The sequence below is a fragment of the Crotalus tigris genome, unplaced genomic scaffold (genome assembly GCF_016545835.1).
Source record: "Crotalus tigris isolate CLP2741 ecotype Arizona unplaced genomic scaffold, ASM1654583v1 scf7180000024370.6872682, whole genome shotgun sequence".
NCBI classification, from domain to species: Eukaryota; Metazoa; Chordata; class Lepidosauria; order Squamata; family Viperidae; genus Crotalus; species Crotalus tigris.
The window spans coordinates 634068-647470 of record NW_024100540.1 but is presented as its reverse complement, the minus strand read 5'-3'; the positions used below and the strand labels follow the sequence as shown (position 1 = coordinate 647470).

Here is a 13403-nt window from a genome sequence, read left to right as displayed (position 1 = left end):
TTCCCTGTGTGGATGGCTGGTTGAGGGGCTCGGGGCAGCAGCAGCTGCCACTCCCTATCAGATCCACCAAGTGTAAGAGACCCATATCAGGCGAGGGACCACTTCGGCCGTCCCTGGGCCATCTCCGCCTGCACCAATGGAGCTGTGCTGCGGAAGGGAGATGGTGGCTGCTCTGATTTCCCCCCCCCCTGCTGACTGCTCCCCCTCCAGCCCCCTACCTGGCGCCACTTCTATGCAATCCTACATGACCACATTATGGATGACAGGCTTGGCCGGAGGGGGCATGGCTTTCCCCTGTGGAGGCGTCCCAGCCCTTCTGCTCTCTAACTGGATCCCCTCACCTTACCCCAGCCGGGACCTGCTGACCCCCCACTCTCCTGCACCCACTCCATTCCAAAACTCCTGCAGCCCCCCAACATCCCCCTCGTCCTCCCCAGCTGGGACCTCCATCAATTCCTCAACTGGGAGCTTCTGACCCCCCACTGGGACCTCCTGCCCTCACCCCAGCTGACCCCCTGAGCAGCCCACCCCAACCAAGGCAGAGGGAAGGGAAGGCAGAGAACCAGTTGTTCAATTATTTGAAACCCACCACTATATAAGCACATATGCATAGATATACACATACCTATCTATATACAAACATATACAAAAAGCATAAGCTCCATATTTGGGAAGTGCACAGATTTAATTTAATGTTGTTAACCAAGGTAGATTAATACCTAGAAAACAACTTTTTCTCCTTATTGCAGATGGATCCAATTCAAAAAGCTGTAATAAATCATACATTTGGGGTTCCTCTTCCTCACAGAAGAAAGCAAATCATATCATGCAACATATGCCAATTGAGATTTAATTCAGATGTAAGTAAATACGTTATATCTTCTTTAACATGCATGCATTGAATACATGTATTTTTACAATGAAAGTTCTGTGATAGTGTGTTCCATTAGAATAATGGATATATTGTATATGATTTCTTAATATCTGTTGTCCCTACTTTTATTTGTGGATTAATTTTCTCAGGTTTGCTTTATTATTCCAAGTGGAATGATGACTATTTGATCCTTTTTGCAACTACAATCCTTAAACATTTGATGTTCATCTTTAGGAAACTGGGATCTATACCTATGATTGTTTATGCTTAGTTTTGCGTATCTTCTATTGGAGCTGCCTAAATTTCAGTAATAATCGAATTTGACTACTTTATTACTAAAATCTAGTCTTCAAACTCATTTTTAGTGACAGAAATGCAGAAAGTACAGTCCTTCATGTACTGTTGTATATCAAAACATGTTATTCTGTTTGTGAATAAATTCATGGCACATCTATCTCCTGTGGTTTAAAGTCTAATATCACATCCATCTTTCTTCAGATTTAGTGAATATAAATTTGTGCTGGGAGGAAAAGAAATATTAAAATAGATAGCAGAAAATGTAATCTTCTTGTGCTTGTTATCTCCAGTGCAAGCTCTGAAGCAAATAATAAATACACAATTCATTAACATGCCATTATAGTACTATAGGTTATACTTTTATTATAGAGATTCCTTGTTATGTTAGTATCTTATCTTACTCATTTGCTTTTACCTTTGCTTTGTATGTTTAAATTTTGCTGTTCATTGACTAAATAAACATTATTGCATATTACAGTTCATTATTATATTGCCATAAAATTATTATTTTGATTTAATTATTCTAAACATTTTTAAGAGTTGTCTAAAATATTATCAACAAGAGAAGTTTTTTTGAGATATATTCCATTGAAATTGGAAAATATTTCTGTATTATTTGAGCAATATATATCCCCATAATATGTTGCTCAATAGTAGGATATGCACTATTAAAGAAAAAGAAATACTAACACAAAGCTTTTTTTTTTTTAAAAAAAGGATAGACAATATGAAAGGCAATTATTAAATGAGGGGAACACAAAACAATCCTGCTTATTTTTACTTTTTATTTTTCCTTCATTCCCACCAATCCTTGAAGTTTACATTCCTACAAAATTTGTTTTGTAAGTTTAGGATTACAGTTAAATTGGAGGACTTCCCTGTTCATGGAAGCTGTCTTAAGTCACATAGACCTATTTTCAAAATAAAGCTATTCATTGCAATCCTTAATAAGAACATAAGTGGATTGGTGATTGAAGTGATCAGACTGGATTTGTTCTGAAGATGTATAAGATAAATAAATTAGACACATTTCAATATTATCAGCAAGATAAAAATATTTTTTGAAAAAAAATTAATTTAAAAAGTTTTGCAGTTATTTTCCTCGAGGAAGAAAAAGCCTTTAATAATTTGAAATTACATGTCATATTGCAATTTTTAAAAAGATTGATTGAAATCAACAAGAGAGATGCAAAAATGGGAGTTTCAATGGAGTAAGAATATTTGCTGTAAATATCATACTAACTATAAATTGGTATAGGATGTTTCTTTCTAAATTACTCCATATTACTGATAATTAAATTGGATATTTTTTTAAAAAAACCTGGAAATGTATGAGCAGATCAAGTCATTTTTCATGTATGGTGGCAGTGCTGTTAGGATCAGCAATTTTGAAAAATAATAATTCATATTATAATGAAACAAATTTTGAAAGTTAAATTCTTATTACAAGTTGCAATATTTTAATTGACTAAACCATACATTTTCCCCATAATATACAGGTAGTCCTCAACTTACACCAGTTCATCTAAACCATTCAAAGTTACAAGCACTTGGAAAAGTAACTTATGACCTTTTTCACACTTACAACCTTTGCAGTATTCTCATGATCACATGACCAAAATTCAGATGTTTGGCAACATATTTATGACAGTTGGAATATGACCACTTTTTGCAAGCAAAGTCAATGGGGAAGCCAAATTCATTTAACAACCATGTCACTAACTTAACAACTGCAATGATTCACTTAACAACTGTGGCATGAAAGGTCATAAAATGAAAAAAATCACCTAAAAATGTCTCACTTAGAACATAAATTTTGGGCTCAAAATTTAATTTGAGGACCATGTGTTCTGCATTAGTTTTTATTCATTTTAATTGCTGCCAGCATATGATATGCTTTTTATTGAGAAGGTTTGATTTTTTTTTCTTGGAAGAATGGTGTATGGAAGTGTATTTTGATGTTTTGAAAAACTTTGTATCTTAAAAGTAAATTCAATGTAGAATTGAATTCTAATTTAAAATTGTTTAATGGACTTTATTTATAACATACCCCAAACTTGTTTCTTTTCTTAATTTCAGCCTTAAAGGAAAAATAGATTTCTGGTATTTATTCAGTTTATTATAGCTTATAATTCTAATTGGTGATAGATACTATGTTACCCTTGGTTTCTAATATGTATCCCTTAATAGTAATTCTTAGGGTTATTTTGAAGTGACATAATACATATTATACATTATGGATAATTAATATTCGATTAGAAAACTATAATTTCCCTTATATTTTAGAGGCCTTGTTTATTTATTTATTTCCTATTATGTGTATTTTACTCTTTTATTCTTTTTACCTATTTTCTCTGTCGCCATTTTTTGTGCCTGGGGTACAATTCCAAAACATCTGGAACATCAATTGAACACCATTGGCATTGACAAAATCACCATCAATCAATTGCAAAAGACAGCATTAATTGCAACAGATTACATCCTTCAACAGTACTATTGATATTATTAAATAACATTCTGCCTATCCCAGATCCTCCTAGATCCCAAATCAATATAAACATCTTGATGACTACATAACTAACATAATAAATTTATTTAATTTGTATGCATTGCAACTTTTGATGATTCTGGTAGCTCACAATAATCAAAGAAATTATAATAAAAATAAATAAAAGATAAAAATAATAATTGCAAGTGCAATGAAATAAGGAATCTCATTCCCCAGCAAGTAGCTATTTTGTACTCCAACAAGAGATAGAGTAGATGATAGACTATATGAGAAATAATAAATTAGATTTAATATGAAGTTTAACTGATGTAATATCTATCTAATTACCAAAATATTTCTCAGGCATAATAAAAATTGCCTGTGGTCAGAGTTATTTCTGATTAGAGTAGCATATAAACCCAGCAAACAAATAAATACATTTCCAGATTGTCCTAGTTGATCTGTGAGTTGTACAATATTGGTTATTTATATAACATGTTGCATTAATGTTTCACATTTCAAAAGGTAAGAAAATCAATATGGATTTTTGCAGATAATGTTTAAGGCAATGTCAGCCCGGGATAGGGGTCATTCCTCTATCTTGGTGCTTCTTGACCTCTCAGCGGCTTTCGATATCATTGACCATGGTACCCTTCTATGTTGTCTCCTAGAGGTGGGGGTGGGCGGCACCGTATTGCAGTGGTTCTCCTCCTACCTCTCTGACAGGTTTTAGTCGGTGTTGGCGGGCAGACAGAGATCGACCCCTAGGTGCCTCGATTATGGGGTGCCTCAGGGCTTAGTCCTGTCCCCCCTCCTTTTTAACATCTACATGAAACCGCTCGGTGAGATCATTCGGCGACACGGGGTGAGGTATCATCAGTATGCGGATGATACCCAATTGTATATCTCCACCCCGTGTCCTTTCAGTGAAGCAGTCAACGTGATGTGCCGGTGCCTGGAAGATGTGAGGGTCTGGATGGGGGTGAACAGGCTTAGACTCAACCCTGACAAGACCAAGTGGCTCTGGGTCTTGCCCCCCAAGGGTCATCCTGATGGTCCATCATTAGTCCTGGGGGGGGTAAATTTACCTCCCTCAGTGCAGGCACACAACTTGGGTGTCCTCCTGGACTCACAGCTAAATTTGGAACAACATCTATCGGCTGTGGCCAGGGAGACCTTTGCCCAGGTTTGCCTGGTGCACCAGTTGCGGCCTTATTTGGACCAGAAGGCTCTACTCACGGTTACTCATGCCCTTGTCACCTCAAGACTGGATTACTGTAATGCGCTCTACGTGGGGCTACCCTTGAAGAGCATTCGGAGGCTGCAGTTGGTTCAGAATGCAGCCTCAAGAGCGATTGTGGGTGCACCAAGGTACACCCACATGTCACCTATCCTCCGCGAGCTGCACTGGCTTCCAGTGGGTCTCCGGACGCAATTCAAGGTGCTGGTTATCACCTTTAAAGCCCTTCATGGCTTAGGACCAGGTTACTTTCAGGACCGCATACTGCCACATAGTTCCCAGAGACCGGTGAGGTCCCACAGATTGGGCCTCCTTCAGGTCCCGTCGGCCAGACAATGTCGGCTGGCGGGCCCTCGGGGAAGGGCCTTTTCTGTGGTGGCTCTGACGTGGTGGAATCAACTTCCCCCCCGAGATTCGAACTACTCCCACCTTGCCGGCCTTCAAGAAAGCCATTAAAACTCTCCTGTTCCGGCAGGCCTGGGGTTGATGTCCCCGGGGGTGCCGGGATACAATTGGGACATGCAGTACGAATGCATTTATTTTTATTGTTATTTTTATTGTTTTAATTTTGTACGCCACCCTGAATCCCTAGGGATTGGGCGGCATATAAATTTTATTAATAAATAAATAAATAAATAAATCTTGTAATTCTATTATCAAGTATAAATATTAGAATTTCAGCTTTTACAAAAGTTATAAAAGGATGGATGATACATGTAACTGAACAAATATGATTATGATATATATTCGCTTTAAAATAACACTATTTACTTTCATGATATTAATCTTTTTAGTTATTTTTTCTATTAGATATAATCAGAAAAATCCTTCTCTCCCTCCCTTCCTTCCGGAAACCAGGAGTATCTGCCTCAACTGGTGAATCCCTTTAGGGGATCCTGAAAAAGAATTACTATAAAGTTTGCTATGTCCCTCCAGCTATATGGCAGCAACTAGAAGTTCATCTCAGGGAGTTAAGCTGTGGTTATAGCTGAACAGATGTTCAGCTAAAAACATCAAAACTGTGGACAAGATTGGAAATTGAAGAAATAATTCAGGAGAGGGCAGTGACCAATTATTTCTGTACTGTTGCCAAAAAACCACTCAACTGAAAGAAGATCTTACCTCAAGTTACACTTTAGTTCCTACAACAGTTGTCCCTGTACAGTGTTCTAGTCTTTTTGCTTCAGAATTCTTCCCTGTAGCTAAACTTCTAGGAAGTCAGAATGACATGAATACTTTAGATTTTCTTGCCCAGCATGACAGGCATTCTCCCACTCTACCACACACTGTTGGTGGTATTATACAAACATAGATCTGTAGGTAGATAGTTTGTTACCAAACTGCCTTTTATGTGAGAAAGATTTTAGGGAGAAATTCCCTAAAACAATGCAGGCAAAGAAGGAATTATTCTAAAGAGGAGTTTATTTAGGAAAACTGATAAAACAAAGGGGGTAATAATCTCATTGAGAATTTAAAAAAAAAACCAATAAAATCAGTCTAGCAACCTCTATTGCCAGTGGCCTGGTTAAGAAGAAACTTGTAGTCCAAAATGTACATTACATTGTGGAGAGACCACTGTTTAGATTCAGTTACAAAGGTACATACTAAAAGCATCTGCTATATTTATAGAAAAGCTGGTCTCTTAGCATTGCTTTGTAGATCATTATGCATGTTAATATATAACTTTATCATCTTAATTATCATACTACCAGTATCCTTGAACTCTAATGGAAAAGGACAGTTCAACTGGGCAAAACATTGTTTCAAAGTGGGTTTGCTTTTTTAAAAAAAACAATAAGATGTAGCAAAATGCCATTTAGAACATCTGTTATTATACATTTTTCCCTAGGATTCAGATTTGGTTATGATTGTTTTATAGGAAAACTGAACTAAATTAAAACATATAAGGAACAGTTGATGGGATTGGGTTTGTCTAGTTTAATGAAGAGAAGGACGAGGGGGGACATGATAGCAGTGATCCAATATCTCAGGGGCTGCCACAAAGAAGAGGAAGTCAAGCTATTCTCCAAAGCGCCTGAGGGCAGAACAAGAAGCAACGGATAGAAACTAACCAAAGAGAGAAGCAACCTAGAACTAAGGAGAAATTTTGTGACAGTTAGAACAATTAATCAGTGGAATAACCTGGAATGACCTGCTTCCAAAAGCTGTGAATGCTCCAACATTGGAAGTTTTTAAGAAGAGACTGGACAGCCATTTGTCTGAAATTATATAGGGTTTCCTGCCTGAGCAGAGGGTTGAACTAGATGACCTCCAAGGTCCCTTCCATCATCATCATCATCATCAAACCAAATATTGCTCCTTAAAGTAAAGCAAGGCACAGTGCAAAGAGAATGACAGGACACTTAAGAATATTTTAAGGTGCATGATTAAAATAAAAATCATCCATCATTTTTCATGATGGTGGAATTGGTGGCAGAACTGCCAATTTCTTGCAATAATAATAAATACATTCAAAATAGGTATATTTAAATCTCTGCAGAACTTACTACACTTATTTTGTACCTATCCTATCCCAACTTATAAAAGAATTAAAAAATGACACACTATTTTTAGATAAAATTCCCAAGTTATCAGGCATGCCTCATTGCCCTTCAGAGGCCTAAAAATGTCATAAAATATCTATTTCCAAACATTGCCTAATCATTCAAAAAGCAAGTAATTACAGAAAAAAACTTTATGTAAACTCTTTTACTTTAAACGAATTAGTTACCATTTGGTATGCCAAGTATATAAAGCTTATATTATAAAACATAGATTACATGGGGTATATTTTAAAGATAAAACTTTATAAAAGTCATTTATGCTGATCAGATTTCTTGGCTACGAGAATGTTTCTTTATGAAAGCAGTAATAATAAAAGTTTATGGGAGAAGGAGGATATAAAATGTCATAAATGAAAGAACATTGGCAAGAGCACAACTTTTTCCAAAGCCCTCATCATTTCTTAAAGCTATGATGGAAGTTCAACTCTGTTAACTTGAATGTCTCACTTGGCCTCTGGAAGTGTAAACTGCAAAATCTATTATTGGAGTAGAAGGAACAATGGTGTATCCATTAGCAGGACAGCTCCAGCGAGAGAGTTGAACAAATAATTTAACAGACATAGTATCCAGTGCTTATGCCTGTAGGTGTGCTATGAAGCTTAAATGTCTACAGCACTAAAATTTTGAAATAAAGGATCTTTTATGCCATATCATTAACTCAGTCAGTGCACAACAGTCTGATCCTGATCTATATGAAGGATCCTGTTCATTTATGCATGAAAAGGAAGTGATTTATAAGATAAGGAAGATATGAAATACATTAATGCTTAGTTTCCATTTCAGAACTGTTTATGTTGAAAACAGAGGACAAACTAGAGGAAAATAATGTGTGCTTCTTTTTCACATATGCATCTGAGCATAATACAATGATGACATTTTAATGTATTTTAAGTTCATGCCTGTTTCTTGTTTCCTTATTTTCTTTTACTCTGAAAAAGTACAAAATAATTCTGCAATTATTTCAAATTTTGCAAGCAGACAAAACATTTTATTTTAAATCCGGTGTGGCTACAAAACTCTATAGATAAAGTTGGAACTAATTATTAAATTCTAGAGAGAATTTTTATGGCAGAAATGAGCAAAAATTACTTTTATACCTGGATTAGGAAAATGCTTTCAGAACCAATTCATTTCAGAAAAGATAACTTTTGACAAAGAAACTGTTTTAGCAAAGAAACTGTTTTCTAATTATAAATTCCCAGGAAAAGTAAAGCACAAGAATCCAAAATCATTTATATTGTTTTTTTGTAGAAGCCTGTGAAACTTCAGAGCATTTGTATGTCTGTTTCTTTCTTCTTATACAAGGAGAAGACTAATATTTAAGTATCAAGTGATACACAGCTGATATTTGCTGGCAGAGAGATTGCAACCCTTGCAGAGGGATTTATTGAGTAAATAAGCATTCACTTTTTGCCTATAAAATGCAATTTGCATCAAGATTGTCATTGCAGCACTGATTTTGCAGTTCACGCTAAATAAATAAATGTGCCATTGAAAGCTACACATTGCATGCCTGCAACACAGAGAAAGAGAGAGACCTATGTAACCAGTTCTTGAAAAAATAGTTTAAATTTGCAAATATACCTAAGTCTTATTTCTTACTAATGTATACAAATTAATATAATATTGATTCCCACTATAATAACCAAAGAAGAGAAGAGAAGAGAAGATAGAAAAGAAAAGAGTATTTACTAGAAATGTCCCAAACAAGAATATTAAGGATATGGAAGTATCCATATTTCTAAGATTTTGCTACTGAGCTAAACTGTAAAACCTCACATTGCAATATAAACTTAGCCAGTGCTTTTTTTGTATATATATAAAAAGGTGCCGGAATTCACACGTCATACAACCCGCCTTGCCTACCCTACAAGGTTCCATCCAAAAAAGGTGCCGGAACTCCGTTCTGGGTGTTCTATGACAAAAAAAGCCCTGAACTTAGCTATTACAAAAAAGAAAAGAAAAGACATACTAGAAATGCTATGAAGTGGTGAAAGATAGTGGAAGTGTCTAGATGAGATGATTCTCTGAAAACTGATAAAGTTAGAACTTTACTGTAGGACAGAGAACTAGGAATTTTGATTATTTAGAGCAAAGCTATAAATAATATCAACATAATGGCATATGGTAAAATAATAGAAAATAAACTAAGCTCTATACCAATATTATTCTTGACCACAATGTCATACTTTTCCTAGGAGAATGTCATACTTTCCAAGTTCTATTTTATTATTAGGCATATTACAATTTAAGTACTTAAATAAAGTAAAGCTGCATATCCTTATTTTAAAAAATAAGGAAACAAAGTTGAGCAACACATTTTTGTTTGTTTTGTTTTGTTTTTGCTGTATCACATATATAGAATGTTTAGAAAATAGAATGGGGTAGAGAAATAGAGCATTATTGCATCATAAACACATAATTTTCATAAGGGAGACTCCATAAAATTATTAAATTCCAACCTTAAATTACATAGTTTCCTTGCAATGTAAAACAATCAGATTGAAAACAATGTGTATTCTTTAATGAGAACTATGACAGAGGTAATGCAAATACAGGAACACATTTATTAATTGGAATTACTTACCAAAATAATCTTCACAGTTTTCAAATAGTCATAGACTGGTTTCTCTTTGGTAACTGACCCTAATAGAAAGTATAGCTTTTACATCTTTCTCATATCTTGTTTGAATTTGCAGGTAAGACCACCATGTTAAATCAATACCATGTTGTTGAAGAGCTTGCCTGTCTTTAAGTTTTCCATCCTTATCTAAAATGTCTTTATACATAACAAGTTTATCATAGTTGATTAAGTTTGGATAAGCAAATGCTTCCATTGTTGAAAGCCACTCAGGTATTTTCGTTTAGATTTTATGTTTAATTTTCTCCCATTCTAAAAGTAGTACATTCCTTATGGCATGAGTTTGAAAATATTTATGCACTTTATTTTTATCATACCACAAAAACACATGCCAACCCAGTTGCAAATCATGTCCCTCTAAATAAAGAAGTCATTTGTTTCTCAGCATAATCCATTCTTTGAGCCAAAGCAAAATACCTGCTTGATAATAAGTGTGTTTGCATAGGACTTTTTGGTGTTGCAACATGTAGGGTTTTTATTTTTTTTACTGGCATTTTCTTCTATTCTACTGATATTTCACTTGCATCCTTTTATTATAAACTTAGATAACTGATTATTATTATTTTGTAATACTTTATATTTATTTACAGGGATAGTATTTTATTTTTAAACAAGGAACTTGTGAATCATATAAAGAACTACTTTCTAATATTACAAAAAAGCCTTTTAATGTAACCTTTTGTCAATTTTCCAGAGTTTGGTCTATTAGAGGTTTCTATAATTAATGTAGGACAGGATCCAAGGAACTGTCAAAATTGTTTCATGAGCCCAAGTGAGGTTTTGGAGACCTTTCCCATGAGCAACAGTATACAAGCTGCATGGATTTCTGGTTTTTATAGCTCAAAAAATTCAAAATATTTCTTCCATTATGGATCGAAGGCTTGTTCTTCAAACATAAAGAGATATTCCACTGAACTAGCATTAGTCTTCTTGCTGACCTACACAAACTACCAGACCAGCAGATTTCAGTAAACCTATTCATATGCTCCTGGGACACAATATGAAGGGTGCAGAATAAATTGCAGATAAACAAGCTTACCATGGAAAACAGTCAGCAAATCCCATGTCCTTTTTGATCAATGATGAGAGAAAAAAAATAGAAGTATTGTATTCTAGAAAGAGTACAGAGAAGATCAACAAAGATGATTAGGGGACTAGAGTCTAAAACATATAAGAAACGGTTGCTGGAATTAGGTATGTCTAGTTTAATGAAGAAAACGACGAGGGGTGACATGATAGCAGTATGGGACACAAGATGAAGGGTGCAGAACAAACTGCAGATAAACAAGCTTACCATGGAAGACAGTCAGCAAATCCCATGTCCTTTTTGATCAATGATGAGAGAAAAAATAGAAGTATTGTATTCTAGAAAGAGTACAGAGAAGAGCAACAAAGATGATTAGGAGACTAGAGTCTAAAACATATAAGGAATGGTTGCTGGAATTGGGTATGTCTAGTTTAATGAAGAAAACAACGAGGGGTGACATGATAGCAGTATTCCAATATCTCAGGGGTTGCCACAAAGAAGAGGAAGTCAAGCTACTCTCCAAAGCGCTTGAAGGCAGGACAGGAAGCAACAGATGGAAACTAACCAAAGAGAGAAGCAACCTAGAATTAAGGAGAAATTTCCTGACAGTTAGAACAATTAATCAGTGGAATAGAAGCTGCGAATGCTCCATCATTGGAAATTTTAAAGAAAAGACTGGACAACCATTTGTCTGAAATAGTATAAGGTTTCCTGCCTGAGCAGGGGGTTGGACTAGATGACCTCCAAGGTCCCTTCCAACTTTATTATTATCAATTATCAATTAATTATCAATTAATGATTATCAATTAATTATTAATCAATCATCGATTATCGATTATTAATTATTATCTGTTCAGTTTTTTAAAAGGCCTCTTGTATCCTGAAATATTTTGAGGCCATTCTGAAGGTAGATTTCTGAAAGAAAAAGAACAATGTTTGTTACTCTATCAGAATTGTTTGTGATCTCTACAGGACAATTGGTGGTTCTTCAACCTGTTGGGTATTAAATATGCCTATTTATAATTTCCTCACTGAATATTGATTTTGCAAAGAGAATTTGGGTCTTTATCACAAAGTAGCAGAAGGAAGACATACTGCAAAAAGCCATCAGCCTAATGAGGCAAGAAACACTAGCTCTAACATTATTGTCATGTTATAGTAACAAGTTTGGAAGTATCTCTCCCTCCCCCACCTTGTCTTTGCAATCCCAAAAAGCTAGGTAGGGTTCCTTTTGAGGCATTTGCCATATCTCCATTCTTTCTGTAATGCAGCTGCCTCTTATCTGACTGTTACCTAGTCTATGGTTTTTCTTCCGATCTCCAAAATTATTCCCATATACTAATAAAAATGGGTATAAATTGAACTCTCTAGGCCCTAAGACTCTTCCCCCCCAACATTCCAACTTTTGTAATCAATTAAAGAAATAGCCGTGATATTTCAGGGAGCATATCTCTTCTGGTTCCTTGGGTTGCTTTTAAAAGAAATGCTACAATGGCAACTTTGGGCACTCAATTGGGAATAGAGGGACACTAGCAGTTTCTATCAATTCTTCTATCATTTGTTTACATTTGTGTACATGCACAGCTAATACTTTTGCTAGGACTATTAGGGACACAAAGAGGCTGTATGTGGCAGCCATGGGACAAACCTTGCAAAGGATGGGACTGCTTAATGCTTCAAAGAAAAGTGTTTTTCAGGGCTATAAAATATAAATGAGAAGCCTAAAAATCAGGTTCTTTGAACCTAATACCATTTTCTACACTGAATCATACAACATTTCAATGTTTTTTTTAGTTTTTTCCAGGGAGCCTTTGCAGGATGCTTCTGTATAAGATTAGTATTCTGCTGGGAAGGTGAGAATAAAACACAAACATGTATGGCATACAATGCTTATTACAGCCTTTTTGAACATTTATCTATCCAGATTTCATAGTTCAAATCCCAATATTTCTGAGCACTAAGATCATACTTAGTCTGCTGATTTAGTAATATTTATATTATATTAGTATTATTTTGTCATTGTAATAAGATAATATGGGCACATTTTGTATTATTGTCCCAATATTAGATGATGCTATGAATAATCAGTGTAGATGCAGATGTAATTTTTCTCCTCAATAAGCTTCTCAGAATGATCTTAAATCACAATGTAGTGTTCTAAGACATTTTGGGCTAACAAAACTGAAGAGTTTCATCATGCAGAAGTTGTGGGAACTTAAATGACAGTCCCCCCATTTATTGAAATTCTTCTGACTCCTGAAAATTAACAAGG

At 35.2% G+C, this 13403-nt stretch overlaps 1 protein-coding gene across 2 annotated transcripts in view; it reads left to right on the top strand.

Annotated features, from left to right (window-relative positions):
• Window positions 1-13403, top strand: part of ZNF385D (zinc finger protein 385D) — a 356261-nt gene that overhangs the window by 241073 nt on the left and 101785 nt on the right. For both annotated transcript variants that reach the window (XM_039327972.1, XM_039327973.1), the window contains exon 3: window positions 750-860. In XM_039327972.1, the coding sequence (XP_039183906.1) occupies window positions 750-860 (111 nt within the window). The remainder of the gene's footprint in view (window positions 1-749; window positions 861-13403) is intronic.